The following is a 26564-nucleotide window of genomic DNA, read 5'->3' as shown; positions in this document are numbered from 1 at the left end:
CAGCTTCAGAAGAGTCCATCCGCTATGTTTGTACCAGCTGAATATAGGTTTTGTACAAAGCTCACTGCCAAATGCAGTTTGACTCTGCTGAATGATAAAAAATCTCCTTCTGGGCTAATACAGTAAGAATATGCATTGCAACAACCCAGTTAAAGGGCCCTGGCCCTGTAATTCTTGCTTTTTGCCTTGCTTTTAGCTCAGAAGATCCCTGGACCAGTCCTGAGTGATTTCGATACTTTTTTACCTTGGTTTCAGAAATCACGTACAGCAAGAGTAGCCTTGGGTCTCTCAGTCATGGGCAGTGCCAATGTGGCTTTTTAAACAGCTGAAAGCTAAGGCTTTATACAGGTCACAACTCATTCAAAATCAGTACTTACTTAAGTGGGCAATGGCTGATGAAGTCATGTAAGGAGGGGTCCTCCTTGGCATAGTCACCTCAGACACAGCAGCGTAAGGGGGAGGCAATGGAAGACAGTGTGACATGGGCTGATACCACTGCTGTGGAGGATGAGATGATGGATGGGAGGGTGGGGAGGGAGCCTGGCCAAAAGAACCAGGGGGGCTGGCAATGGAGGGCAGCAGGGAGGGGGGTGCAGCTCCTAGGCGTGGAACAAAGGACCTGTCCATGCTTTTCACCTGGGGCCCAGGGGGGCCTAAAGCGATTTGTTCTTCAGGGTGGCTATTCAGAGGTACATTTGCTGAGGTCTCCTGGCCTGCTTTATCTGTGGGTTCCCTGACCCTGTCAGGAGGGACAGGAATCATGGGCAGGATGGTGGGACCACACGGCTGCAGGACATCACCCCTCTGCAGAGGAGGTGCATTTATGGTGGGGGAAGCAGAAGACTGAGGAGAGCAGGAAAGAGAAGCGCGCCTGAGAGGCTGGCAAGAGGCAAAGGGAAAGTAGGAAGGATGGGGAGGTGGTGGAGACAGCGAGGTTTGTCTGATGCCTGGCGTTACAGTCCTGCGGTTTGGGCACGCTGGAGGGAAGGAACCTGGGGCCGTTGGCAGCTCGGAGACTGAGTGCCTGTGCAGGAGCTGCCGGGGCTCTCTGGCTCTCCGTGGGGATCTGAGAGAGGATTGACTGGTGGGCTGGGGGACAGCAGGTGCCAAAGAGACAGCACTGGCGTGAGGTGGTGGCAGGGGCACAGCACCAATGGCAGGACCTCTGCAGTTACTGCAGGCGGGAGGAGGAGACGGGGGCTGAGAGGGGGGAGAGCACACGCTTATCTCAAGGGTGGAAACTAAAAGAACAGAAAAGACAAACGAAAAGAATATAAGACGGGTACATGGCAAGGAATGAAACCAAGGCAAAGTGGAATGGAGAAAAAGGAACCGCAAAGTATACGCAAACAGAAACTCAAACAAAGCAAAGAGGAGATGGTACAGGTACTAGCTTGGGGGTTTCAAACCCTTGGCAGAACTGGAGTGCTGTGTGGAGCGGGACCCTGGCAGCACAGGATGGGCTGTGTGCTCCCCCCAGGACCATACGGAGCAGGACCCTGGCAGCACGGGTAGGGCTGTGTGCTCCAGTACCAGTGATGCTCCTCCAAGCCCTGTGTGAATCTGAGTCAGCCTCACAAGCATCTCCCTTGCACCAGGGGCAGCTGCAAGGGACATGCTGAACACAGCAGTGGCCACCTCATAGCCAGAGCCGGGACAGCCAAAAGCCCTCAGGAGCCACATCATGCTCCTCGTGGATGCGAAGGCAGGATTTTGGCTATGTTCCCTATGCAGAGTAGCACACAGTAACCTCTGCCGAAACAGAGTCCAACAACTTCTGTCGTTGATTAAGGCATGTGTGTATGTCTGAGCTGGTTTCAAGTCAAAAACTAAAAAGTTGTAACAGCTGAGGAAAAACATTTCACTTATGTGGCCAGATTAACTGAAAAAACTTCCCCAAAACAAAAGCCTAAACATGATGGCCATCTTGGCTTGCTTGCTCTGCCTTCTTTCACAGGCAGAGCCACACTTGTAGTTATAAGCTATTCCTGTCATCTCTTCTCTCAGCTTAGTGCAACTTAATATGCTATAGAAGAGTTTCGTAAGCTCATTAAATATATATATTTTTCCCATTAAGCTCACAGAACACTCCTCATTTCATGACCACAAAATCCCCACTGATGATCATCTAGAGCTGTATTTTCCTCTGCGCTGTAGTTTGCTTTGTGCTGCAGAGCGATAGGGAGCGCCTGACCTGGCACATCCAGCACGTCCACCCCTTCCTGCTGACATCCCCTGGAAACATGGAGTCATTCTTGTGGCAGCTGTGCTACCTGCTCTCCTTGTGGGTGTAGAAGCAGCATGGCCAGGCGCCCTTGGTATGCCTAAAATCTCCCTCAGCTGTACAAGTTTTGCCAAGTGCAAGACCTGCCTAGCTCCACCTGCACGCCCCAGACCTGAGCCTCTGCAAAACAACACAACCATGCCTGAATGCGGGTAAGTCCCTAGCTGAAAATGCTTTAAAATCTAATCATAACTACCACCACTTTTAGCAGTCTAGCTCTTGTATAGCACCATGCAAAACCCGACTACAGCTAGAGGAGAGAAGCAGGGAGAGACTATATCTGCTTGGTTTGATACATGCCTGTGGTAGAGGTTCTTCTTTCCAGAGATTCCTGGCGCTGTTGCTGTTGCTCCATCACTTGTCTAAAACAGCAATGAAAAAACCCTTGGTCATTATGTATTCTTTACAATTTTGAGTAAAAGTTTTATACACTGAGAAGCACTCAAGCTATATGTCTTGGGTGGTGTGAGACAGTCCCTCACAGAAATGGTGTTCCTATGAGATGGAGATGGGTTTGATTTTACTTGCCCTGGCCGCAGCGGTGCCTTTGCATGCGTTGGGGAAGCGTAACCAGGATATTGCCCTGCACCTGCTGGAACTGCAGGGGCTGGTTGATCCACTGAAGGTAACTCCTCAGGGGTTCTGCAGGAGGAGCAGTCAGTGCCCCAGGTCCAGGAGAGCACGGTAACCACGCATGTTGTTAACCTAACTGCAAGAGCATTGCAGGGGAAGAGTAAGGGGTGTCTCGCATAAAAGGACACAGTCCCGAGTCTTTTACGGATTGGGACCGCAAAGGATTTGTAGTTAAAATGAAAACATAAAGAAGCTTGATCTGCTTATGGGTGTTGAATCTACAAAACCTGTTTTGTCCGGCTGCCCAAGCTAGCCAACAGCCTGCCACCTGATGCCCGGTGCAGCGCCCCAGTGCTGGCCAGCGTGGCCATGGGGACCACGGCCGCCACGTTTCCTCCACAAACACAGATCACAACATCGTACTGCTTCTTTTTTGGCAACTTTTCCCCCCAGGAGCTGCTAGCTCCCGTGCTACCAAGGCCTGGTGTCCCATAGGGAAATGCACTGCTGAGCCTTTTCCCAGGGCCTGCTTCCCAGAGATGTGCAGTTCCCAGGGTCTATCAGCAGAGGTCTACTCTCGCACGCTGTAACACTTCTGCAGAAAGAGCTGTCACTGACCCCTGCAACAAATCCTCCCTGGCATTTCTCTTGTTTAAAAGATTGAGAGCTGAAAAACGGACTATTTGCCAAGCTTTTTACCATGCACATGGATATGGACTAAAGATTTCAACAATTTAAAAACACAACTCTGAAATTACCTTACTGGAGCCCTTAGTAATAAGGTTTATTATAATTTTCTTCCATGATTTCTAGGCCAAATTTGCCTTGAATTTGTTCCACATCCATTTGGGCCAGTCTTAACTGCTTAGAGATATCTTTTTTCTGTAACAACTTTACTTCGTGGTCTGTACAGTAAGGCAAGCTTAACTCTAGGCAACGCTTCTATTTTGACTCTGTATGTAATATTTTAGAGAGATTTCCCTGTTACATTTTTACTTATACTTTCCTAAGTCTGCAATTTTAAATAATTCTGGCGTTTTTTATATACAAATAAAAGCTTTTTTAGGAAAAAAATCCAGAAAAATAAAATTATTATGTAAGGAAAAGAGAATGTCTTGGTTTGCAAAACAAATTTTCCATATTTCAATTGTCATTCAATAAATGGGACAGGAAAATCCACAATTGTAATTATTTGTTGTGGAAGGTTCAATCCTAAACTAATTTTGTGTTCAGGACATGCAATCCATCAAACACTGGCAACTTCTGGAAAATCATTACAGGCAGCTGAGAAAATTATTTTTTGTTCAAAGGGGAAACAGTTTTAAGAAACAGCCTTAGTTGGCTGATTCAGCTGGTTTCATTTAAGCTACGACACTTTAAACCAAATAAATAGAAATCTTTCTTTCAACACATACCGTAGCTCTGACTTGGTAGTTATGGGCTGAACACACGCAACATCATCAATTGCATTTGTAATTTCAGTTGTAAACATGTGTACTAAGAATTTCCTGCACATACTGTCCTCTACATTAGCTTGGCATTTGTTAGCAATATTTGATGATGACGAACAACTTGACACATACATTTTCCTTGTTAAACCTGGGGGAAATTCTAGGTTTATCTGGAGGGCAGACTTGGAAAACTCCAGCCTGACAGACCAGGAAAGAAATATGAGTAAGATGTCTCCAGGTCGGTAGAGCTGCTGCAGAGCAGACACAGGTGCGGGGTGCTCCCCAAAACAAGGGTCAGCTACCGCCATTTGAAGTCATCGGGGTTCATGCCAGTCCTGTCTGCCCTTGGGCAGAAGCAGTTTGTACGTCCCAAATACACCCTTCCTCACGTGCTAAAAGGAGAAGTTCTTACACTCTGAAGAAGTCAAATTTGTTCCAGTGGAACTAAACAAAGCCTGAGATCAGCCCAAGGCTGTTGCTTAAGGTGTATGCAAGCAGTAAAGTACAAGGGGGACAAATTACACTCCTACTTAAAAATATGTTCTTTTAACATTTGTGTAAAGGTCGCTAAAACCTTTTAAAAAGACAAATTTGCAGGGTATTTACCATAACTTGATTTCCTTGCCTGCTTACAGGATGCTCAAAAAAAGCTAGGCCTAAAATTAGGTCTGCTCTATGCTTAAAGAATGCATCAGCATAATCAAAGCTGAAAATCCTCTAGTGCAGATGCAGTAATATCTAAGTGCATGTACTGGCATAGCTTATTCCAGCCCAGTGGAGCAAAAATAGCCTTCCCAGAACCATGTGCCCTGTAGCAGTCTAATACCTACCCAAAAGGCTTTTACTGTCTCTAAATGAAAAACAATAAATCATTTTTTTTGTTTTGATGCAGTTAAGCTGCTCACACTTTAAATGTCCAGACTAGAGACCTAAATTTGAGGACTGTGTTACATATGGTCTGAAGAATCAGTGACTTCCACTGGTTAAATGAAGAGCTGGATCAGGTCTTTCAGCCAGGCAGCGGGGACAGGCAGCATCCTCCCTGCCTCTGACCTTTACGATAGCTCTGCTATTCCAAATCAAATTTTACAAATCTCAGGTGAAATATCATTAACCGCTGACCCATTTAGTAGTCATATGTAAATCCCTACTAAATCTCAGGCCATTCAGAGTTATTCATAAAGGTGCAGGAAACCAGTTTTGCTACACTTTCCTTACAGTTTTTGGAGGGGAGAGGAGAGAATCCTAAGTACCCATCACAGCCTGTGTAAGGGCCTTGTCTTGACTGACCTACACAGGGTTCTGTGTAGGGACTAGTCAGAATGGTAGCCCTGGAGCGTGAATGCAAACAATACATTGCAACACTTAATCTCTGCTGCTCCAGGAGCCTGTGATATTAAGCTACACTACTCATAGGACCAGGGCAAGGGGGCAGTTCCTGGAATCTGCGAGGGGGGACTTTGCCTACTTACAAGTTGCACCTACAAATGAAGGCAGAGCCCACTGAGCCTCTGTCACGTCAGACCAACATCTGACATCTTTGGTGTTAAACTGCCACTGAAGGTTTGGTTCCACTAAGATCCTTACAAAGCTCTTTATTATCTGAACCAAACATTGGGCCAAGTCCTCTGGAGGGCTAACTGCATTTGCTGATCCTCCTCTCGTTACAGAAGCAAATGCGCACACCTCCTTTAAGCAATGCCAGGCACCAAACTTGGAGCAGCGACAGGTCCTGCTGATTTCTGTACTCCAACACACTCCTGATGAGGTGAGGATCACCAGCTTATACGTGTTACGGCAGAATATTCAGTGGTGTTTCTCATACAGTAGGAGAAACACACTTGCAGTGAGCAGGAACATGGGTAACAAAGGTGCTTTTTTTTGTGTGCACAAGCCTATACTTCAACAGGGAAGCACGAGCCTGGCTAAGCAGTGCTGCTGGCATGCACGCATGTTTGATGCCCGGCAGACAGATCACAGCTCTGACAGCATGGACTACTGGTCAGATGAGAAAACTTTGTCCAGAATGGGACAGGTATGTCTTACACTTAGTGAAGGAAGCTGAAGATACTGCTGCTACAGGGATTTCTACTTCTGCTACAGGAATCTTGGCTGAATCAGCAAAACTGAAATGAGGTGGGCCTCATAATTTGATGACGGAGACAGGCATATAAGGACGGACACTCCTGCCTACCCTCCCTTTGATGTCAAGGAGACCACTCCTAGCAGCTAGAGAAAAGGCCGTGTGTAATAATGGCACTAAGGCTAGATATATGTGTAAAGGTGAAGGGTATGACTTTACACTTTCATTAATTATGGTGGTTTAGAGCAAAATATTCATAAAAGGAACAGCATATGATATAAGAAGTAGCCATACACAAAATGGGCCTAAGCTATTAATGAGAGCGTATATGGTCCGTCAGCTGTTCCCTGGGCAATATGACTGTCAACTGCCAGCAGGTGACCCAGCACAGGATAAGGTTAGGCTTTGTTAATGTGCTTGAGAAACACAAGCTCTACAAAATGCTTTTAAACATGTTTTGTCTTTAACTCTGAACATCAGCATGCCTCATGCTTGCCTTTGAGCAAAGAGTTTACCTAGAGCTTCAGTTCACCCTTTGAAAATTCATTATAGATCTGTCAGCAATAATTACAGAAAACTCAGAATCAGCTTAAAACAGGTACAAGTAAAAAGAACAGTGCTTATTGGTGCACAAGGACTGCACGTTCATCTAAGTCACAAACTAGAACTCTACCATAACTGATGAACTCCGCTTACCTTCTCTGTGCTTCCATCTCATCTGGAGATGGCCCATTCTGGACCTGGCGCTGGACAGCTGGACCTACAGAAAAAAGAAGAGAATACTATTAGGAAAGCAAATGTAGTTAATGTTTTCAAAAACAGTGCCACTTGGATTAATTGCTTCTCCATCTTACTATGAGAGAAAATCCTCAAGCACTATTGTCCTCGCTTTGCTTTATTTTTTTTTAATTAATTTTTTCCTATTAGACAAATCATTGCCTCCTGTAAATTTTTAGTCCCACTGGGAGTATCCAATGGCTAAATGTCTGAGCAGATTTGTCCAGTAGCTCAGCATTGTGGTAGCTGTAGACTCATCCCTTGGTGAGAGTGAAGACCCACATTGTTGCAAAAGTTGTCCTGTGGAAAGACAGTCCGTCACGCTGGGATGCATTTCTAGCTTCTATGGGGTTCAGATCTAACTTCCCTGGATTATTTTGTGCTTGCACAGTAATTCAACCACAGTGCTGAGTTTGTGAGTGTACATGCTAGCTATTACCGCTCTGACGCTGGGTTGGCATCATGAAGCTACCTGAGGGAAGGTGCAAGGAGATGCAAGATTAAGCAAGCCTTCTACAAAGGTGGCTTTTCTTTTTACAATGCTGTCAGTCTTCTGCTTCTGCAGGACCCACACCAAGCTGAGCTTTCACCAAGGAAACTCAACTATGCATATCACCATTTAAGCCGTATCTCCTCTTGACTCTGATCATTTAACTTCTCTTCTTGGACATTTAATCAAGCACACTGACACTTACATTCCATTTTCAGAAAGAAATAATTATTCCAAAAATAAAAATAATTGTTGGTAACAAAAGCTACAGTGGTCTTGCATTCCTTGGAAGGAGGATTATTTCATTGATTTGATGAGGTAGGTTTCAACTGGGACTAAACAGAGTTCTGTTAAATGCAACAGCAAATTTCCTGATAAACACTGAGAAATAGATTAGTAATATGAAGGGAATTATCATGTCTACCGTATTTTTTTCATTTTCAAATGTAAAATTTCATCCTCTTACAAGTTATCCAACAAGAGCAAATCAGAATTAAACACTAACAAACCCAATATGTCACTCATAAATCATTAAGGATATTTCTCTCCATTTTCTTTATATGTTTCTGCCAGGCAGAATGTCATCTGAAAATGAATTTAGAAAGTATGACTACATGAAAACAGGAAAGATGGCAGAAATGCACCACATTCAGAAATTCCAGAGGGTTGACTGATCCTGATTAAATTGTGCGTATTCTTGAAATGTGTTTAAGGACTAACAGTTGCAGAAAGGGAACACAGCACTTTCTGAAAATCGGGCCCGTGTATTCCAGTTTTGGGTATCCCAAAATTGGAGCCAATGACAACCACTAAGTCAGAAGCTCTAACATTTAAAAATATCTTAGGATTGTGTATGAAGCGAAGACAGTTCACTTCTTCAATCTCTCATGACTGACAACTTAATATTGTTTGTCACAGGCCTCTGGTAAATTATTTAGACAGAAATGCCACATTTTGCAAAGATGACACGCAACAATGAATGGGGGTGGGTAGGTGGTTGTTTTTGGAAGCAAGACTCAGGAAAAAACTTAGCAGGTATTTGGGAAGCACAGAGCAGGAGGCTCATGTGTAAGGAGTTTAAGGTGTACTGAGGATGCCGTGTTACTGCGTGAATGCTTGTACTGTGCACCTTCACCACTGAGGTGAAAGAAGGCCAGAGCTACCCCCGAACAGCAGTTACAGAGGCAATTTAAACCTCATCTGAGCACAGTAGGAAGTCAGGTAAGGTCCGATCCCCAACCTGTGGAATTGGACCAGACTCCCCAGGGTTAGAAGCGTCATCAGTTTGGACCCTGGCTCTGGTGTGTGCAGGTAGCACCCATGTTCTCCTGTGCACATACACATGCCTGTGAGATATTTCAATAAGCAGACTTCTGGGTGAAAGACTTTCAAGGCTTAAGTCAGTTATGCCTCCCTCCCTGGGTAACAAATTCCACCACGACAAGCCTTAGCCATGCTCATCCCTGCATATGATTTCATCACAAGAAAAATTCCCTTGTATAAAGACTCAGAGCATCATACAGAACCTGCACTCTGCTTTGAAAGAGGACTAAAAGCAGGTGCCAATGTGAACAAAGCCAGAGGATGAGGCAAGCAGAAGCAACAATTCTTCCCTGGCAATAAATCATGTCAAAGTATACAGAAGGCTCTAATGATGCCATCTTAATCTGGTACTTTGACATGAATCTTCTCTTGGGGCCAAATGCTCAAAAAAATGAGGCAGCGTGGCCAGTTTGACTAATAGTAGACAGGCAGAAGGAATCAAAGACCAAACTATCAACACCACACAAAAAACTCAACTCCTGAGCACTGTTATGAACTGACTATGTAGGTTTAAAGCCAAACAAATCCAACCAAATCAATTTGGAAAGCAGCCTAAAGAAATCCTACTAAGGCAACGTTACTAAACACATCTGGAAGTTGGGTTGTAGCCTTGTACCACCTGGAGCTTTCTCAAGCTGATCTTGCATAGGAGGCAGGTAAATGAAAGGGCGTATGAATCTGCAAACACATCCATCTCAATTTTCAGCATGAAGGAGTCCTAGTAAATTCAACTAGTTTTCTTATATTTTCTGGTATGTATGTATAAGGTTGCAGGATTAAGACCACACTTGATACTAAATACACAGCTTTTTGTTGTAGTACACAGTTGCAAAATGAACACTGGCTTTAAAAAATTTGTCTGTGGTACAGCAAATACCTGATATATTCCCAGGGCGGACCACACTCAATTCAGACAATGCTACTGAAAAATTTTTCCCTCGCTTCACTTAAATGACTTAATTTCACTCCCTTATTCAGAGATGAGCTCCATGCATTAATAGTCCCTAATTTTTTTTACATTAAGAACACCAGCTGAATTTTCAGTTGGCAATATTTTTTTATTATTATTATCATTATGTGGTGTGACATGTCCTTAAAATGAAGCACATAAAGCTCCTAATTATGTTTTGAAATTGCCAGTTTCTTCATAGACTCTATAGAAATGCCCTCCTCTTTTGGCAGACAAAAACAAGAAACAGAAGATCAGAAGGAAAGAAGCTACTGCAGACCTGACTCAGTAAATAATCAACATTTAAAAACTCTTTGCATAAGTATTGAAAATTTTGAAGATATTTTTATCTGCACATTAATTTGAAAAGGGAGACAACTTTTTAGATGCACAGGGTACATGACTGCACAGCCCCCAAAATGCTTTATTCTCTCTCAGATATCCCGAGACATGTAACAATTAGTGTTTCTGAGTAACAACTAATTCCTCTTTCACAGGTTTAGATTTCTTACTTAAATCAACACCCTGCAGCCAAACATCATTGATTTAAATCTTTTCCAAACCAATTTTTCTTTTATTGTACTAGTGAACAGTAGTGAGACATTGAAGAAGTGAACTGTCTTCATTTCATACCCAATCCTAAGATATTTTTAATGTCATCTTCTGCACATTAGTTTTGTTTAGCACAATCTTCTTCTCAAAGTGCTTTAGAAGTGAAGTACTCTAACGAAGTTGGGAGACAAAAAAAGGCAAGCATGAACAGAAGAGGAGGATGAAGCTGTAATAGGTAGCTTGTCCTCTCTCCTGTGTAAAACAAGTAGTAGAGTAGAATTAGGTAAGATAATGCTACCTGAGAAAAAGCCTAGACCAGCTGCAGAAGTCAATCACAGCCCAAGGGAACAGTGATACCTGTGTTGTGTTCCTGCAGAGGCTTGTATTGATTGGAAGTGGTTGGAAAAAGAGTTTGAGGAAAGTTGTATGTGGAGTGTCCAGGGATAACAGGCTGTTCAGGACAGTTATACTTTTTGCCACCAGTGGGGAAACACACTGGTTCTGTTTGGCAGTGGTTGTTGTTTTGCTTGAATTACTCATGACCATAAGAAATAATTCCTTCTGGCATCCTGCTTGTGATCTTCTTCAAACCAATAATTTTTCTATAGTAATATGAAACCTCAATTTGCAAACCCTAAAGGAAAAGGCTAGATGCACCTGTTTTGGCAAACAAGGTTTTGCCTGAGGGTGGCCAACATACTTAAAAGTCCAACCCAAGGTTTCACGTCTGTTCAATTGACAGAAACATATATTCTGGTAGGTTTCCACCCCCTCCCAGTCCAGACTTCTCCGCAGACCCAGGCACATCACCATCTGATGTGAAGTCTGTAAACAACTTGAATCTCCGTAACGGTGGAGCTTCTTGTTTCTCTTGTCCCTGAGCTTGCTTTTAGTATGCTCAGCCAAAGCTCATACAGACACTGAAGGCAGGCATTATTTTTACACTTGTTTCTGTATGTGTATGCTCTGCAGTGCACATACAGTAGACACCTGTTTGACTAAGGGTTTTTTAAATTCAAGTGGATTTCTAGGTTTAACTCCTCTCCACAGTTTCAGATATTTCTCAGACCTGAGCAGTAAGTGATAGCATCCTCAATTGAACATGCTTCCTGAGATGGCCTCTGAGCTGCCTCTGACCCTGCCAGCCTCTGGGAATAGTCTCAAAGAGAAGAGTGCTTCTCAGTGCAATAACCAGGAGAGACAGTTTTGCTGCTGACCCGTTTGCAGCTTCACAGCTGTTGTGGTCTACATTTTTAGCAACTAATTAATACAGGAGATAGGCTGTGAATGTCTGTGTTTCCTCGCTTTGTTGCTCTGTAATAATTAACTGCATTTTTATACAAGCATCTTGCGATTCTGCTCAAGGCAGATTTTGGGAACACGCGGATGTTTTCCATGTTTGCTTTTTTGCTTCCTGCTCAGCTGCCCCAGCACCTGCTCTGTCCTTCCCAGCTGCCCCTAAAGACAGTGATAGGGAACTCCAGGCACAGGGCACTACTTTGCGGTGGGTGTGATGGTTTCCTTATGCCAGTGGCTGCTCCTGCACCACTGTACCCTGCTGCTGCTCAGAGATGTCCATGCCCTGACCCATGGCCAGCCACAAAATAAGACCAAAGCTGTCACTGAGGGAAAAACCCATGCTCCAGCTTCCACTCTGGCATAGCTGTGGTGGGAAGGCATGAGCATGCAGAACAATGTCATCATTGACATGCGGCTGCGGCAGCCCCGAGCGGCGTTTCTTTCTTCTCTTTTACTTACGCTACAACCGCAAGCACCGCTGACTACATGCACTCAAGAAAGTGGCAAAACTAGGTCCATTTCCCTGAACAACCAGGACTTTGCACTTCTTCATTACAGAAGGTCCAATCTAACCCACTTACAGATCTTTTCTTCATTATACACACTGGAAGCAGCCCACAGGTGGGGTTTCTGCAACCCTTATAGCCTCCATGGTGCTTACGGATCAGTGTGATGTATGTGGTGGGCTAAGGAAAGGGTCCACAGTCAGAACTGAATAAGAAACATATTTGGGCTTTAAGTTCACGCGACTGAAATTTTTTGCTCTGCATATGAACAGAACATGATGATTGTGTGGCAAAAACACAGCAAACTGGGAGGAAAAGAGGTGAGAGACAGACAGACAGCTCTCCCTCATTGCTTGATGGTTTTAGCACATACTTGGATTGCAGGAGACTCGGGTTCAAGCACCTGGTCTGATCTGTTGTTATTTACATCCTGGGAATGTGACATAAACACTTGCTTATCCTGACCAGAAAAGAAGAAATCATTCCAGATTACAAGTTCCTGCAAAACTTTTCTTTCCCACAGAAATATCTTTCAAATAAATTGGCATTTTCTGACAGAAAACAAATATCAGTCATCAAAAGCATCTCTGACCAATGTTAATCCCGGCATCCCCGTTCAGGTACAGCCAGGGCCACCATTGCCCATGACAGGGCACTGGGGAAGGAGTCCTGGCCAGGCTGCTGCCAGCTCCTGGGGCCGACCTGCAAACCCACACTGGCTCTTGGCTGGATGGTGCATTTTGCTGTCTTCACCATAACCTCTCCCTTTCACCCCCATGCAGTCGGGAGGTTCCTTGCTCCCGGCTGAGCTGCTGCCTGATCCCTCCCGAGTGCTCCACAGGCATCCAGCCTTGCGATGTGGGTGTGAAATCAAGCAGGGTTTGGCCCTGCTCTGGCCAGAGGGGGGAAGTCATCTGCGTCTCCTTACACCACCACTTCCCCCCATTCACAGCCTGGCCGTAATTTTAGTTCTCTTGCTGCTGTTGGGCAATCATGCTGCTGCTGCCGAGACTCTGTCAGCACTTTAAATATCTGCCTCTGCCCTGAGCACCTCAACCTGCCCTTGGCCCCTTCGGTCTGTCCTGGTGGGGACTGCACGTGCCGGAGATGTCCTGGCACAGCCACACGCCACGAGGCAGTGCCCACCAAGGGAGCTGGCGCAGGAACTGGGCGCAGCACCACTAAGCTAGTGACACTGTGCTCAAACTCATTAGTAGAGACAATTATCCTGGACAAAGCACCGAGCTAATTAGCCTAGATAAAGCACGTAGATAAAGCAGGGTGCCTACACTGCTTCCAGGGCCCAAGCTAGTATAATCAGAGCTGGATGACCTGGCAGGTCATATAGACCTAAATTCCCATGGTGAGTTAAAGGACTGGTAAGAGGGATCACCCCACCTGCTGCGCCCCAGCACTGCAGCTGGGCAGAGCCATGGGCCCCTCACGTGTGCTGCCACGGCATTGCCACGCCAGGAGCTGGGACTCTGCACGTCCTGCCTTGTTCAACGTGCAACAGCTCATGCGTTAGGCATGCTGCGGGCAGCGTCTGTCTGACAGAGATGCTGGGACAAAGCACGGACGGATGGACGAATGGTGCAGTTTTGTCTGGAGGTCGCTAGTGGCTCAGTTTTAAAAATTCTAATGCCATTAGGGTTTTGTTGCACTGTTAACCATGTGAGAGAGCACCTACAGCTCTGTACAGGATCCTCTTGGATCATCTGAATCCCAGTAAGCAAAACCACCCTGGCACAGAGAGGGAGCACACCCACCCAAGGGAGGGCTTGGGTACAGTGCCACAAAGCCTGCCTTAGGGCAGTGTTTGACTCATTCCTGTTAAACATTAACTTGAAATAAAAGGAGTTTCAGAGAGTATTATTCACAGGCTGGGTGCCTCCACAGCATTACAACATTAAATACCTTCTATAACATCATTTACACATGGACAAAACTTTTCCTCTGAGAACTGCAAGTAACTTTATCAGCCTTAATTAAGCTTCACCAATGCTGTGAGGCAGAAGTTAAGTGACTCGATTACACCCAGACCATGTCTGCACAAGTAAAATTTGTTTGCATCAATTTACCTACAGGTGAGATTTGCTACAAACACAGTTAAACCTATGCAAAAGTTCACCTAAGGCACTCTTATTGTGAGGCAGACCAAATTAGTTTCGGTTTGACCTAAGGCAAGAAGAGTGCAGTGAAATAAGCATTTCCAGCTCTGTGCCAGAAAACTTCTTTACCTCCATCCCTTGTCCCTTGGTGACCGACAGTGCTGCACGTATGTGGCAGTGCAAACTAAAACACATCCTCTTAAAACCACCCTCAGCAATATTTTACATAACCTCATTTTACCTTACATGACACTGGACAAGGAGCGGTGTGTATCCAGGTACCAACTTTCAGCTGAACTGTAGAAACTCCCAGCTTTGAAGCTCTTAAAAGCGCCATTCTCAGGATCGCAACTGCTTTACTCTTATCTTTTACCTTTTACCTCTAAGATTACTTTAGCCTAACGTGAAACAGGCCCTCCTTAAACTGAAATAAGGGTGTGAGCACAGGGGGTCTGTTCATTTAAACTAAAAACAGATTTAACATTCACTGCTGAAACTTTCTGATGTAGAAAAGATTTAAGGACAGTGACAGAGCTGGAAAAACAAGCCTGGTATTTAACATGGGAGTGCCCTCCCTTATCATTAGTTCAGACCTCCTGCAAGTGCACATGTGCTGGTGTGTGCACTGCGGACAGTCCTTTTTTTGTTTTCTCTGGAAACACCAACAAATTGCAGGGGTCCCTATATGCACAACCACACGGCTGTGCACGTGTACTCAGCAGGGAGTGAGACATGAGATCCAGAGAGGAGTTACCAAATAGAAGGGCCATGCAAAGATCCAGTGCCGCAAGATGATTAGAAAGAGATCATCTTCAATTCACCAGAACTGGTATGAATACATCAACATGAAACTAGTGTGCCTTTAACTCAACTGTTAAAGCTGTTAATTCAGTTATTTTGCATAAAATATGATGGCAATTGTTTGATCCTGGCTATTTATCCATCATGCCACTGGTACAGCATTTGATAATTTTTCATGCTGGTGCCTTAGTCGAGCTGGAGGAAAAAAACGATTTTTTTTTTCATTCTGATTGCAATAAAGATGAGTCGGTGCTAAAGCTGCTCCTGCAGTAAGCAACTGCACTCTGACAGCAGGGATCATATTTAATATGTAAAGGACATGGCTCAGGTGCATTTATCTCAGCATCGGTGCCTCAGCTCAGGAGCACAGCTTGGGTTACCTCGCACATAAAAGATAGCACAACCAGCTCTAAAAGAAAATTAAAAATACACATAGGTGACTGTGCAAGCAGGAAGCCTTCCACAGTGAGGTCGCTCCAGGGCTATTGGAGTCAGCATCTCCCCCAGAACACAGCCTCGGACTGCATCCCCATGGTTAGGGCATGCAACAGGAGTGGGACATCCATGTGTCTGGTCTAGGAGTCCCTGTATTTTATCTGGTGACTGATTAACATAAAATGTAAGAATTGCATGAGAACTGGGAGTTATTTTGCTCTCAGCAGCTCAGCTCTAACAGGAAGGAAAAAACCACACAGTGATCAAGAATAGCTTGAGGTCATTGGGGTGAGGGGAGGTGGGAAATGAAAGCTGTAGTTCCCCCTGGCCAGGGGAGGTGTCTGAACCTTGGTCCCCTACTTCCCAGGGAAGTGCTTCAAGCACCAGACTTTCAGGATGGCAGCGAAGCAAAAGGCAATGCCTACACAGCTAACTGGATCAGTCCCCAGTGCTGTGGAGCCCAGTGAATGTGTCAGGACTTGCTGGCCTTGTGATCTGCAGTAAGGGCATAGCTGAGCTCAGAAAGCACTTTCCCACCGATTTCAAGGGCAGTGTCTCAAGCCCCATGAATCCATCTCGTGAAATATGAACTGAACACCTTCCTTTAGCTAAGTGTGACCATGTGTGCATTTCCATATGAGTACATGCATATACCTGTTTATTCTCACTTCATACTTACAACACCTTACATGATATAAAAAGCAGGATTTCAATCCTTTTTTGGGACAAACAATCTCTGAAAATCTCTGAAGCCACAGGGAAAATGAATCCATCCTCTGGCATGTACAGGAGTTCAGTCAGCTGATATTTACACACTTGGCTTGTCAAACATCTGTAGTTTTGTTTAACAATAAGACTTATGACATGTTAAATTGGAAAAATATATATGCTTAGTGTAGCCTGGTGCAGCACCCCAAGCACCTAGAGCACCCTGGTCTATTCTTGACCCAGCTGGACAAATAACCTTGCAAGGCAAGTTTCTCAGTTTTTAAGTGTCTCCTTCCTTTTTCACAATCTGGTGAGACAGTAAACTCTTTCAGGGCACTCTTCACCACAACACAGAGAACATGAGGGCCCTGCACACGCATAGAAGCAATATGTACACATAGAAAACACCCCATTATAAACCCACAGTTCTCATCTAGTTAACGGTTACGATCCAGACAAGATCCATTTTATCATAATTTAAACCCCAACGCTGCTGTAAGACAACTAGGATAGACACCTGTACCTGGTCAGAGTGCTGGAAGGCAGATGATTTTTCAATGAAACACAATTAAATGGAGGGATTTATGAAGAAAACGGAAAAAACTGCAGTAGCAATGGGTAGTCCTCCCTAACAATAAATACACAAATCTAATAAATTCAACAGATAAACAAAAAAATTGAAATACAGCACCTGATCCTGTTCACACTACCACCAAAAGCCAAGCTCTGGTTAAGGGAAGCAACAGTCCACTAATTAGGAAGATCCATATTAAGTCCACTCATCCTCCTCAGCCTCATGGCCCAACCCTCCACAGCCCTGCAAACCTGATTTCCAGAAAAGCTTACAGGAATTGACAGTCACAGCCAGGTCATTAGTGGAAAAAAAATAGGTAAATATCCTGATAACTATAGCAGGTCTAGAATGCTGTCCTTGTTCATATCTATTTTTTTAAACAAACATCTATTCTGTGAGTACAGATGCTATTCATTAGCAAGTAAAGACAGAAGCAATCCACCACGTTGACTCAGAAGTCACCGTCCCATATTCCCCCTGTAATGACTTCTCCTGATTTAACAGCCCTGACTAATGCTGGTGTCATTTGAACCTAATGGGTCATTTCCTTCAAATATTATCTCAGCATCTCCTGCCCGCCTGACGGAATTAAAAGCAAGAAAAAGACAAACGATCCACCAATGAGCTACAACCGCAAACGTTTTCCCAGCACAATTGGATGGTGGCACAGAACATTTCCATGCAAAAATGCCCTGGCACAAGCATCCCCGCTTCCTGGGACAGCTCCTGCTGGAGCATGGCATGCAAGGGATGGGGCATGCAAGGCAGCGGGGAGGTTTCCATCACCTACAAGACATGCGGCACAGGATGACGCAGTCACAGTGGCAGAGGCAGAAGCAGTGCCAAATCCATTCCCTGCTGACCATAGTATGGCAGCAGCCTCCTCAGCGCACTCCTCTCTGCACCTTCCTCATGCCCAGCACTTACCAACCGCCCCACTGCAGACCAGGTTTCACCAGGTGTAATCTATACACTGCTGCAGCAGCAAAGTGGGCCCGGCTGCTTAAATATTTAATCAGACCCTCTTCCTCGCCTATCGCAATGCTTCAGGGTGCCTGAAGCCAGACTTCATTGTCTGGACTTTCACATAATACTGTGAAAGTCAGAAAGAAATTGCATCTTCTGCCCCCTGCCCCAATCAGACCAGCATATGTTCGCCTACATGCAGTAATTACAATAAATGCAAAGTGTGAATAAGCAGGAAGTTGGGTTGTACCGGGGAAAAAAATGACTGCAAATGAACATGCGGGATCAAGTTCACCGGTGGTGTAGCTGCTGAAGTCAAAGGGGCTGCACTGGTGATGAATATCAAGCACTAGTTTTAAAATGTAAGAATGAACATGCTGGATTCAGAAATAAGTATGTATGGCTTAAAACCCCCATCTTCTGTCTTTCAGTTCTTTTCATCATCCCATCATTCCTGATCTTCTCTGATCCCAACACTTTTCTCCCTTTCTGCTTTGTCCGCTAATCACTTTCCTCTTCTATATTTAAATACAGCACGTCTCACAGAGGCAAGACAGTTGAAGTTAAGGGGCAGTTTGTATGAGGAGGCCACATAGAATATGCATTCTCTGTTGCCTTTGCCTTATCACCAGTCCTTTGATCCATTTCTTTCCCTTCTCCTTGCCTTTCCATTTTTCTGTCTACTGGGGAATTCACACAGCCCAACTCTGTACTCCTCAAGCCAGTTCATAGCTGGTTTAGAGGAGGTAGCTCCACAGCTTCAGTAACACCACTCTTATTTGGACCGATTAATGTTTTGACCCACTGAACCTAGCAGGTAAGCCTTTTATCCAATATCTAATTTCTAGAATATGCTGAATAAAAACCATAAGGCTTTTTGTATGGTTAGAGCACGTGAAACCCCAGGTGGAGACAGGTTCTAGTTCTAGTTCATAACTACCTTGCAATATATTGGATCCACTCCTATCCTTCTCAAACAATACATATTCAGCATAACTGAGTAGTTTCTTTCTGTACCTGCCTCCTACAACATTCAAACATACCCAAAGCCTTTGAGTGATATGTAGATATTCTAATAACAAAGCTGCTTATCGTATGTTTTCTAATGCTTGTTGCTATGAATGATTTATGTCCCATTTTAAGTCTGCAGTATTGATACCTCAGGTATGCTCCACCACCAGTTGCAGCAAAACAAGTATTAACTAATTAGTATTTGACATAGCAAAAACTCTGTTAATAGCAAACTATCTTTTTCACTATGGCACCCAGATGGTCTAAATTCTACCTGCATATGCTCATTGTTTTCTGCTTGCTGGCACATCAGCGAACAGGAATGTTACACTCAAACCTGAGCGTATATGCCATATATGCCAACGGTCTTAGGTAATTGCTTTCTGAAGGTTTAAAAAAATGCAGAAATAACTTTAGATTAATAAAAATGGTATTAAAATAATAATATTTTACACTGTTTTATCGTCAGGACTCCAGTTTTTCTAGAGAAAAGTGTATGTTCAAACCATTGCATTCTCAGTTTTGAGGACACTTCAAGTACTTTTTGTTCTCCTTTGCTTTCCTCCTATATCTCACAGTGAAGGGAAGCATCTGGCTGGTATAAAATATCAGCTCTGATCTCTGAAGTGCTGGCTTATCCTGCACCACCATTGGAACCACCTGCTCTTTCAAAAGAAAACAGTACTACACAAATGCAGGCAACTAAAAACAATATACCAAACTAAAGAGGGAATGTGTCAACACAGGGATATACAACTTCACTCTGTCAGAAGAATGCATCTAAGTTTTTTAATGACTTATTTGGCCCAGAGTATCTGTTACCCCATATTTTCTTTATTATTGTCTTTATCTCTTACACACTAAGATTTTGGTAGCTAATGGGTTAAATATGCTCATGACTATTAAAAAGCTGAAAATATCTATCAAGGCCAAACAGCATCTTGGTGAATCTCAGACTGATCTAACAAATTACTGAGATTAACAAATTACTGCAGATCCTTCTGCAGACTTACCACCTGCACAGAAAACACGCTGCCAACAAAGTCTGCCATGCAACCGGGAACACGAGTGAGTGGGTATGCTTGCTTCTCCCTCCGCCTAACCCTAAAATTAATGTAATACGTTTAAATAGCTCATTCAAACACAAAGTGGGGCAGCAGAGCCAGCGCCACCATATGACTGAGGAAGTGGCATAGCATGGCTTTAGGTGATCTGCAAGGAGAGCACTTATGGACTGAGAACAGGTTCCCTCAGACACTCCACCATCACTTTTGACTCTGAAATGAAGACTGGGATCCACAGTCACATCAGCAAGTAAGTGGCCCCTTGGAAGTGTGAAACAGCAGCATGGCCCACAGGAAATATAATTAAAGAGCCTGAGAAAGCAGCTGCCCCAGAGAGTATGATGTGAGCCACCACCTCTGCTTCTTACTTTGGGCAAATAAAGTTATGACTTGCTGGACACTATCAGTATTGGTCTAAGTTTGGAAAAAAAAAATCAGGTGTGGCCGAAAACATTGTGACCAAATGTTTTTATAACATCTGTATTGTGATTCCTAAGCTGTGGTACATGTGCCACCAGCTGTATGCAAGGCCCTTAGAAGTGACATTCTGAAGTAGAGCATGTGGTACTGGGCATAAAACCTCCCAGAAACCTCATAATTTCTTACAATCATTATTTGACTCTTGCCTTCACAAAGGTTACAGGCCAGCTCACCTGTGGCAGGACACGATTCCTGAATGAGCAGCGCTTGCAGATGTTGCGTGCCTAAAGACATTTTAAGTAACAACTCAGCTGACCATCTCTTACTCCTGAATAACCTCGACCCTATTTTGAGCATGAACAAATACCAGCTGGCTAGAAGGCAAACACTCCCTCAACTAACTGCTCCTGTAATCCTTGCCACAAGAAATCAGTTGTGCAAATTGCATTTTGACAAATACAAATCACCACTGAGTCTACAACAAAGGCTGACAAATCAGTCTTAGTGCCCAGCGCTTACCTGGTGCCACAGTCCTCTGAAAGGAGACGTGCTAGAAAAATGCTTCTTTTTCAAACAGAAGTTGGAAAACTGTAATTCCACAGTCTACAACAGTAAAAATAAAGGACAGTTCTGATCCTGCAAGTGGCAGCAGGCAGGCAGGTCGCTCTCCTACACGAAGCCTTTTGCAGGAAGACTGTAATTATCTGTCTGAGCACCTACTGATTGTATCTAGAGACTGTGCGCATAGGAGCCAATATGCTGCTGATACAACTTGTGTCATTTTAATTTCTGTACATTTTGCCATTAAATGAAAAGGTTGCTTTCCTTTTTTAATCTATTTATCTGTTATCCATGCTTGGGGAGGCACTTCCCAGTGCGTTGGCATGCTGGTTGGACATGTAAGAACCCAGAGGCCATGCCAAAACTGAAATAACACTATGAAGTGAACTGAGTGCTTGGTTTCATGATCTTAGCGGTGTCTGTATCCACTGGCACTCTGAGAAGGTCTGGACTCTGGAAAACACTCAAGAAGGAGACCAATGAACTTTTAAGTTCCTCAGCTGGGCAAAATACACTAAAAAAGCCATAGCGATTCCGTTGCCCAGATCATTGTAGTCCTGAAGCTGGAAACTTTTTTTAAATTGAGCATCAGTGTCAGGTGTTCTGTCCTGCCTGTGGAAGCTGCTTATACTGAACCAGTTTTAATTTTTGATATTGCCTTTCTCTGCTCTCAACCTCCATTTCCACCATAACTTCCAAAGGACTCCTGGGGACTGTGCTGAGGAGAGCTGAAGCATACGATGCTTGTGGGACGGATGTTAGTCTACAGACACTGCACTCACGTACCCTACCAATTCGGTTGGAGTAAAATTGTATGGAGGAGATTTAAGATATGGAAGAAAGCACCCCACTTCTCATCTACATATTTTGTCTCTCTGGAGCTGCCCCCTGCACAGAGACCTTGGCTAAGCTCACACTAAGCCGGGACTCCTGTGTGAAGTTGATGGATTCTCTCCCAAATTTCAGTGTCTGCAGTATGTCTGCAATACTGGTACAAGGGAGTGAGACCAACCTAGGAATACAACATGTAATCCTCAGTTCTTACATGGATAGCCCAAGTTCAGGTGCCTGAACCAAGACTTGCCCACAGGAGTGAGAAGACCCACCTGGCACAGCATCTGTTTCAGAACTAGACCCTGATATATATTTCCAGTTACAATTTTGAATAGGATGCAAGACTGAAAGTTTCTGCCAAGAAACAGAGAGCAAGAAGCGTTCCAGGCAGATGCGAGTCTCACAGGCTGAGCCCAGAAAACCCCAGTCAACTCAACTAAATTTACCAGAAATTTGTCTGCATTGGGGTGTCTTGTACTGATGCCATTCTCTAATATGCTATGATTAAATCATGTCAGTGTTTGTGGTACTAAATTAAACTCTTTTTAAAAGACATGCTCGCACTTTACATATCTTTTCTTTGCAGGGTACTGCTAGGGGCAAAATAGCTGTACAGGAAAGATGAAGGCTCATAAGTAATTTCTGATGACAGTTGCCCCACTTGCAAGTTATTTAAGCTGCTGCCTGTCAGTAGTACGGTAACAATTAAACAGTCACTAGTAACATACCTCAGGTCATTGCCAGGGCTCAACCTTAATTAATTTAAACTTGCAAATGGATTATGATTCACTTGAAAATGTTCAGAAAGTGCATTCTGTTCCTGGAGAGTAAGAAGAGGCAATTTGGGGGAGACTGTGATGTACATTTAATACGATGCAGAAAGCCTGAGACCCAAGAAAAAGCCCCAAACTCCAGTAAAGAGGTTAGCAAGCACAATTAAAAGATACTTCAGCTTTGCAAACTTCTGGTTGTGTCACCAGCCTCCTAAAACCTCCTCAGTTATCAGTGCCAATTTGAAACAAGGATGAATCCTCCCTGGCAGTGTGCCTCTCCACTGATTACAGGAGGAGTCTGGGTGAGATTCCACACCAGACTTTCAGCCCTGTAAGTATAGCTGGGATGAGTCTAATCCTAAGAGACGAAGACACAAGCTCTACCAAAATACACGTACATTCAGAGAGGGTTTAGAAAACAGAATGTCACTGCATCTTGGCTCACCATTCTGCTCACCACTGGTGACTAACTGCTGGGTGATGCCAGAGCGAGCCTCGCAGGGAGATATGGTGTGCAAATGCTCCAGAGTAATAAATACCTGTTTGGCTCTGTCTTACCATCCACAATGGGACCTCCCCTGCTAAATGAACAGGCCCTCCCTGTTCATCCCCTGGAATGAGGAGTGGAGGTTTAATAATCACTGAGCTTGGGTGACCAGCTTTCTGTCCTATTATCTGGCTTTCCTTATTGAAAGGAGGCAGCGAGGTAAGTGGTTGTGAGACAACTGTGACACAGTGCACGTACCTTCCCCCTCAGCACAGGGAAAAAGGACTTCCCGGAATGAGAGTTAAAAATAGCTGGTTTGCCTTAAAGGGTGCATTCACTCTGAAACACAGAAAACAAGTCTTAGCTGCCACCTCTAATATGACAGGCATCTTTAGCAGGCTGCTCTCTGTCAAAATACTTACTGCCCCGCTCTTTCTTCATCACCTTAAATTTTTACCCTTTCAGATTGTAGATGCTTTTCACCACATTATGAGAAGCTTGAGGGGGAGAGAGGGCAGATATGGCCTTCTAAATTACATTAAACCTAGCCTTATTCACACCAAAAAGGCTCTTCAAGGTTATTTCTTGAAATCTTTTGCAGCCCTGCCTTTCATCTCACATTTCTTACACAAAGCATCGTTTCAGCTCCCCAGCATCCTCTTTTATTCCTGCTCAGTGCCTATCCACCCAGGTGGAAGGCAGGCTGGCCACATGCTGCCCAGTGCTGAGATGACCGGACAGTCTGGTTTGGAAACTGCGTATCAGCATCAACAAGGCAGGTGCCTGAGCTCAGTGCTCTCAGAGGCAAGGTGCATCCTTTCAGACATGGTATTTTATCAGTGATGGTAATGAGCCAGTTGGGAAAACTTGACTGGGGAAGTGGTAGGCTCTCTATCACATGCAGTTATTAAATCAGGACCATAGCTTTCCAAAGTATGCCTTTCTAGCACAAACAGGGCATTATGTACTTGGTAAAGAATTTGCAGGCAGAACACCATAGGTTTGAACACAGAGGTTCGAGTAGATGGCTTTAACGATCTTTCCTGACTATAAGTCTAGGAATCTAGCAATCTTGCATCATTGGTTCTCGCTTCCTTTACACCAAGGATCTGCTTGACTCTTCTAGGAATCCATTAGGGCTTAAAAGACTGCCAAGCTGAGAAAATTACCATGATAGTTCCAGCTGCTTTCCCTAGAATTTTACATTAATCCTTCCCCTGGCCCCAAGCAAGCCTTGCCACTTTTCTTCCGTGCAGCTTGAGCAAGGAGCATGGTTGGGCTGCTCCGCTCTAAGGCTCCTTATGGGATCCCCCCTTCCAACGTGACCCCTCTCAGGTATTGCCAAGCCACTGAAGGAATTGGGAAGCCTTCCTTACCATTCCCTGACATGGGTATAAGCATTGCTTCACAAGTCTGGAAGCTGGCACCATAATTCACATTGAAGAAGCAGCTGACACGACCAAGCACAGTTGACCAGGCCTGTAAACAGCTTGCAGATTTAAATAACAGCCTAAATAAGAACTATTCTGAAGGTCATTCATAATAAAGCCAAAAAACTAGCAACGTCCCACACTTTTCTTGCATGCAGAAGTGCCAAACAGGAGACAGCACTTGCTATCTGGCTGCCAAGGATGGGTCCTAGTTGAACACCTTCTCCCCACCTCTAGCACAAACCCACCTGTGCAGCTGAGAAATGGGAGCAATTCTGCATCGTGCTGATGAAGTTCTTAATCTACATGTCACCCAAGCTGAACTGCAAAACACGGCTGCCTGGCCTAGTTATCAAATGACGTGAAATTCAGCACGATCCTCTGCCGTAACAGCTGGTTCATTGACGAAGAAACTCCTGCCTGGCTGCTGAACCAGAGCCAGCGCCAGGAGCCCAGGGAGCCGGCACGTTCGCCCTCCAACTCCGAGATGCTGCTCCCATCCCCCTGCACGGCATGGCCTCGAAACGTCTTCTGTTCTTTGAATTCTACACATTGACTCCTTCCTCTATGTATTTATTTTTCACCTGTATCATTAAAAAGAGATTTCAGAGACCTGGCACTTCAAAGGGGAGAAAAGTAATGAAACATCCTTCCCTAAGAATTGAAGCGAAGGTGAGGTTGGATCTTGTCAGTTTTCTTTCTTTCTACCTAGGGCGCTACATAAATAATAAACAGCACTAACAAATTTACTTCTTTTTACAGTAGCAACCTATATAAGAACACAGTATGAAACATTAAAATGATTGTATGAGTAAGAGTTCAGTGTCCAATACAGGCAAAGTTAGGGAGCTAAATAACTTTGACAGATGTTATGAATTCTTTCTAAGGGTTGACTCATGTTCAAACAGGGTGACACTTTTTGAGGTTGTTTTGACGTACACCAAATTATATTTTTCTGTTCCATTGACAAAAAAATCTGAACACCTATTAGTAAAATTTTACAGTACTATTACTGCAAAAGGTAATATTAGTGACATTTATTACTCCCTAATAATGAAATAATGAAATAAGCAGAATTAAGTATCTTTTCCTTGTGGGCTACTGTCAGTGATGCCTTGGTTTTATTTTTAGATGCTGTTTGCTAGGTGCTGACAAACACATGCATGGAGTTATTCCCTGTCCTGGAGAGATCATAATCTAGGCCAGTAAGTCTTGGTCTTCTAATAATGGGATTCCTATTTATGAGGCAGGGACACCCTCCAGCTGTACTCCCATTAGCTAAGATCTCCATCAGCCAGATGGGGAGGAGTGCTGCCGAGCCCCAAGCCTTGTGGTGTCCTGAGCTGCGATCTGCGAGACAGACACATACACATAATATATCGAGGTTGGCTTGGTGGAACCTAAAGAAGAGGAGGCTTCTCACTGGGGGTGGTTATGCTGCTTTTGCAACTATAGGAAAATTCCCGTCTCTATCAATATCCTTGTTTCATCTCTTGGAAGACGGCAATGGTGAAGACATCTTAGGTTACACTCATGTGCTTGCCTGATTTTGGACAATAAGCTTGAAGTGGGAGGTGAAGACCCAATTCTGCAACATGCTGAGCTCTGCATAAGAGGAACCAGCCCCCCACCTCTCCTGGCATTACGAGGAGTCAAGACCACATTCCTGCGATGTTTTGAAGTCAGCACGTTACTATATCAATCCGTTCACAACTCCTCCTTCATCTTAATCCTATCCTGAATTGTTCTAATATCTAGAGGATGTGGCACAAAAGCCTTTTCTTAAGCTCCTCTTTCATTCATTAGCTGTGCTGGAGCAGAAGCAGGAACACTGCTCTGGACAATTTCAAGTGTCCTAAAGGTTTGTATTACTTTCGCACCCTCTTGGGGCATTTGTTAGATCCTTCTTTCCATGGCTGAAGTCAGGTCAGTTTAATTTTGTCTTATGATCTTTTTAAAAAAGGTGCTTTTTTTGGGCTGGTAATAATAATACAATTAAGTTTATCATAAAGCTTTCTGGAACAAAATTTTATTCAGTCTCTATGTGACACACAATCTTAAAAGTGTTGCTCTGTGAACTACAGATGGCTACTTGGGAAATG

The 26564-nt window shown here is 44.2% G+C and overlaps 1 protein-coding gene across 9 annotated transcripts in view; it reads right to left on the bottom strand.

The window, feature by feature from the left end:
• Nucleotides 1–26564, bottom strand: part of EVL (Enah/Vasp-like) — a 155535-nt gene that overhangs the window by 14589 nt on the left and 114382 nt on the right. For all 9 annotated transcript variants that reach the window (XM_075103904.1, XM_075103900.1, XM_075103903.1 and 6 more), the window contains exons 4-5: nt 7088–7151; nt 2585–2646 (exon numbers count right to left, since the gene is read on the bottom strand). In XM_075103904.1, the coding sequence (XP_074960005.1) occupies nt 2585–2646; nt 7088–7151 (126 nt within the window). The remainder of the gene's footprint in view (nt 1–2584; nt 2647–7087; nt 7152–26564) is intronic.

The sequence above is a fragment of the Phalacrocorax aristotelis genome, chromosome 9 (assembly GCF_949628215.1).
Source record: "Phalacrocorax aristotelis chromosome 9, bGulAri2.1, whole genome shotgun sequence".
Taxonomy (NCBI): Eukaryota; Metazoa; Chordata; class Aves; order Suliformes; family Phalacrocoracidae; genus Phalacrocorax; species Phalacrocorax aristotelis.
Note: the sequence above shows the minus strand (reverse complement) of the source record. Positions and strands in the feature narration are given on the sequence as shown.